The 4,933-nt window shown below is 45.4% G+C and overlaps 1 protein-coding gene across 1 annotated transcript; it reads right to left on the bottom strand.

Annotated features, from left to right (window-relative positions):
• Positions 1–1,468: 1,468 nt before the first annotated feature.
• Positions 1,469–2,509, bottom strand: MOS (MOS proto-oncogene, serine/threonine kinase). The gene has a single exon (XM_036830088.1). The coding sequence runs from the start codon at positions 2,507–2,509 to the stop codon at positions 1,469–1,471; it is 1,041 nt and encodes a 346-aa protein (XP_036685983.1).
• Positions 2,510–4,933: the final 2,424 nt, after the last annotated feature.

Raw genomic sequence — 4,933 nt, 5'->3', positions numbered from 1 at the left:
AAACTGACCCACTGTGATTTTTTTTTTTGATCCATTGTATTTTAAACTTGCTAACATGAACTCCTGTTGCTACAGTACACAGAGGGAAGCATTTGTTGGTGTTGGTCTATGGCTGGTTTGTCCCCAGCTTCATGGACAGAGCTGGCAGCACTGTACCAATATTATACACAGTCATGACCCCTCCCTTTTGCTTCCCTCAAGGACAGTTCTAAATCCTGACCTCACTCTGTAGACCCTCTACCCTTAATCACTCTTAACAGAAAAAAAAATAGAAGTCCACAACTGAGAACTTCCCCAGTCCCTCTTCTTCCTGCTTAAAATCTTACCTGTGATAGCAGTTGTCCTGCCCTCTTTTGCTCACATCCAGGAGGAGATGCTTTCTCTCCAAGGCTACAATCTCTTTCCCTGGGCATTACTTTTCATTTCTTCTACAAGTTCTTAAACTTCATCAGTTATCTGTCTCCTCTTGCTTCTTTCACAGATAAATTCACTGCCTTTATCCTAAAAGTAAACTAAACCAAATCAACAATTTCAAAACATTTCTGTGTACCTTACCCTTTTAAAGGTTTCTGCTTCTCTCTTCTCCTTAACAGTCCAAACACAGCTTCTGCATCAAGCCCTTGCTGAAAGTGCTGTTGCTCAGTGGAAGTCAATTTTGTCCTAACGACAAGGTCCAGGCACCTCACTCTTTTAAACCCATGTACCAGCAGCCATGGCCTTGAGTTCTCGGACGGGCAATCTGCTTCTCCTTGTCTGCTCTCCTCCATCCCAATGTTAAATTTTACTATTCCTCGGGGTCCTCATTTCTTCTCACATCATATAACCTTTCTTTGTTGTGTCATCTACTTTTGTGTCCAAATAACAGGAAAAGGGACCCAGTTTAGAAGTATTTTAGCAAAATTTTTCTACTCATGGAACGTACAAGTGCAAAATATCCCAAGAACTCATTTAAAACATTATTCCTTTAAAAATAAATTTATCTCAATTTGTAAATTGTTATGTGTGAAGGTCATTACAAACAAGTAGCTGTTTTGGGGGGGAGGAGGAGGGGAAAATAGTCTTTTTTAAAAAAAGTTTTTACTTATTTGGTATGGGAGCAAGTAAAACTGCTAATAGTTTAAATTTAGGTATGGAGCATATTATTTGAATTTATAGAAAATTTTGGCATTTTCCAATTCAGTTCTGTTTTGGGCAAAGTGGTTTTTATCAATAACAAATTTGAATAAGTGCAATACTATGGGACTGTTGAAGTATCTGTAAAGGGATAAGATTAGGTCCTACGTACCACCAGGACTACTAGACTTGTAGCTGTGCTGTTTGTCTCAGAAAAAGCATTTGAGACGAAAGGAGTTTTTAGGAACTTTATTTTCTAAAAATTCATCCTACCTATATGTTTTTTCCTACATCTTGACTTCGTTAAAAATGAATACAAACAAAGACAAAGGCTTATCTGGATGCAGGTTTAGAGTCAGTCCAGTTCAGCTTGCAAAGCGCGAAGGTCCACCAGCAGGAGTTCTGCACTTGGCCGCTGCGAAGCACTGGCCCTCCAGCAGCGCTGGATGACGTTCTCCAGCTTCTTCCCGGGGATGGAGGCGGTGAAGACGGCCGCCGAGAGGGCCGGGCGAAGGTCGTAGGCCACCACGGCGTAGAGCACGTGCTGCCGCTCCCCCGAGTAGGGCGCCTCCCGGGTGGTCATCTGCCAGAGCGTGATGGCGAAGGCATAGATGTCCGCTCTGGGCGTGACGGGCTCTCCTTTCAGGAGCTCCGGCGCTCGGTGGGTGTAGGTGCCGCCCAGGTGGTGGGGGGTCCGCAAGCACGGCACGTCTTCCAGCCTCGCGGAGCAGCCGAAGTCACCGATCTTGCAGACGTCCTGCTCGCTGATCAGAATGTTGGCCGGCTTGAGGTCCAAGTGCACGATGTTCTGTGAGTGAAGGAAGAGCAGGCCGCTGACCACGTCCAGGGAGTACTTGAGACACCTCTCCAGACCCAGCTGCGCCCCGGCGCCGCAGGCAGGCCCGCGGCCCTCGGGGCAGCCGGTGGCGCCGTAGATGACCTGGTGCAGAGTGGCGTCGCCCCCGAACTCCATGATGATGGTCCCCAGGCTGTCGAAGCCCGCGGGCGCGCGCGTGCTGGCCGCCACCACGCGCACGATGTTGGCGTGGCGGAGCCGAGCGACGTTGAGCTCGGCCCAGAAGCTGCGCCGGGAGGCCAGCCGGTTCTTGGTGCGCTTGCTCACCTGCTTGATGGCCACGGGCACGCCGTGGTAGGTGGCCTTGTACACGCAGCCGAAGCCCCCGGCTCCCAGCCTGCGCTGCAGGCGCACCTTCTCCCAGTCGATGGAGCACCAGGCCAGCCGGCGCGGGAGGCGCGGGGCCCGGGGCGGGGTGCCCCCCGCGAAGAGCCTCCCTGCCGGCCCCGGGAGCTCGCAGGGGCTGCTGCAGGGCCGCGAGTCCCCCGACGGGGACCGGTCGCCCGGCAGGTGAGGGCGCCGCGGGAGAGGCGAGGGCATCCCTCCGGCCGCGCGGACCCCGCCGGGGCGCAGGTGAGCGGGCAGAGCAGAGGCGACCCCGCGGGCCTGCAGGCGTCACTGGCGGCCGCCCCCTGTGCTCCACCCCAGCGTTTGCCTCCTCCGCCTCCGTCTTCCCCAGATGAGCCCCATCTGTGCCGGTACTCAGCGAGGGGTTTTATCAGATGGGGAAACAGTCCGAACGAAGCACGACAATCCCATTCAGATGAAAGCATTTCCCTTCAACGCTTAAAGTGAATTCGTATACAAAGAAGCCCCGGAGAAGGGTGCACCGGATAAACAGCCCCGAGCGGCCCCAGGCCTCACCCCTCTTTTACACAATTTCTTTAATCATTGTAAAGCAGGCTTCTTCCCGCCAAGTCCCATCCGCTGCGCGTCTTCAGTCCTCAGACTAAAGAGACCACGACAGTGCAATGAAGTGTTTTCACACTTTGCAGGCTCTAATGATTGTCAGTTTATTCCCCAGCTGCATGGAATCACTTCCAGCAGTTATCGGCAGGAAGAACTGAAACACGAACAGCTGACGTTTGTCGAACCGATTACAGGGAAAATTAGGTGCAACGTTCACATAGGGATAAAAAATGGTAACCTGAAAGTAATCGATCCAAACAGAATCACTGATACAGCTCAAAACACAAGCCCCCTAAGTTCATCGGAGAAAGGAAAATTCTCTGACACTCCATGCAGCTTATGTAGCAAATTAGCAAGACTTTTTTTTTTTTCCACATCTTTACTGGAGTATAAATCCTTTACAATGTTGTGTTAGTTTCCGCTGTACAACAAAGTGAATCAGCTATATTCTTAGCAACGTATCAACTCCCTAGCAATCCTTCAGGTCCACCCAGCCAGCTCACTTGCAGAAGAGATTCTAGGCTTCTCAACAAATGAGTTACAGAAGTTTTGAAGCAGTTTTGAAGGTAGAGGAGGAAAAAGAACAAAAATGATTCAGAGCCGTGACCAGAGCTTCAAATAATAACAAATATGAGAGAATCCCAGGAGAGGAAAAATCCGAAGAAATAAAAGCGGCACAGAATCATATAATGTGCCTCCCTATAATGTGGAAAACCAGATGTTGAAATTAAATACAGCGTCGTGCTGTCCAGCCATAAGTTCTTCCGTTCTAATTTTTATAATAAAAAAACAATTTTCATTCCATACCTTTGGAACAAAGACTGACAATGTTACCCTGTTCATGAAAAAACACAGGAAAATGAAAGGATCTACCTTTTGAAAAATCAAATGATAAAGTTCTGTCCTGACTTACTGCACTTAGAGCATGTAGGTGATGTGTAACCACATTTTTCTATTGATAGGTCTATGCTTCTGAAGTATATTTGTTCCAAGAAGATGCTAATAAACACAGTCCATTTACATAAGCCATTGAAAGTCTTTTGAGCCCTAGGATAAGATTTCTAGTCTATCAATATATTACCCCTCTGACTTAGCATGTGTTATCACGTATAATATTCAACCTGTTTGAGCCTCAACCTTTTTACTTAAGAAATTAGGATAGTTATTAAAGTAAACTTTTTTATTTTGGAACAAAGTTTGGGGAGCCCTGTCTGGAGTAATAACAAAAATCTAAAAAATGTAAACTATGAAATATTTTAGTAGAAATGCAGTTGTGTCAAACCTGAAATATGAAAGGATGGCAGTGAATAGAGTAAAATAAGAAAGTAACAAAATTATATTCTATAAGTCTATATTGCAAAATCTATTTAATAGCCATCGTATAGTTGGAATTATAATCTAGGGCTCGGAAATTGTCATATGGTATCGGGAATGCTGTGAATATTAGCCAGATAAGAGCAGTGGAGTGCCTTAACCTTCTTGGTATTACACACAATGCAAAATGATGTGACTTATTACAATATAATCTTTATTTTTAGGATAATAGCATAAACAATTCATTTTTCACAGTTTGACTTTATTATTTACATAAAATATAAGGTATTAATGAAAATAATGGTACTCTGTCCCTTCACAAATCCCAAGTTCCTTAGATCTATCATCTGCCAATCTGCCCAAGAGTATTTAATTAAATATCCAATCTCTGGGGCCAAATGGCCTGGGTTTTTTACTGTCCCCCGGTTTCCTTGTCTGCAAAATGAGGAAAATATGCCTACCTCAGGATTGTTGTCAAGATTAACAGAGTTCCAAATACTATCAGGGCCTGATTAGTAATACCTAAATGCTAATTATTATTTATGAAACTCATAAAAAGATGTATATGAGATTATAACAGTAAGATCTGTTAGACAGTATTGGTTTAAAATGTACCCTACCAGGGCTGAAGTAACATCATTTTATCATGTTAAACCAATTTAAAGTTTAATTAGAGTATTTTTTTCTGCACTTAAATTTTGTTTGAGGTTAAAGACATAAGGGCATGTTGCCTTATTGTTA

The sequence above is a fragment of the Balaenoptera musculus genome, chromosome 17, assembly GCF_009873245.2.
Source record: "Balaenoptera musculus isolate JJ_BM4_2016_0621 chromosome 17, mBalMus1.pri.v3, whole genome shotgun sequence".
In the NCBI taxonomy this organism is placed as follows: Eukaryota; Metazoa; Chordata; class Mammalia; order Artiodactyla; family Balaenopteridae; genus Balaenoptera; species Balaenoptera musculus.
This window is presented reverse-complemented; position numbering and strand designations above follow the sequence as displayed.

Excerpts from the sequence above, each read along its gene's own strand:
- MOS (XM_036830088.1), bottom strand. The coding sequence starts at position 2,509 with ATGCCCTCGCCTCTCCCGCGGCGCCCTCACCTGCCGGGCGACCGGTCC.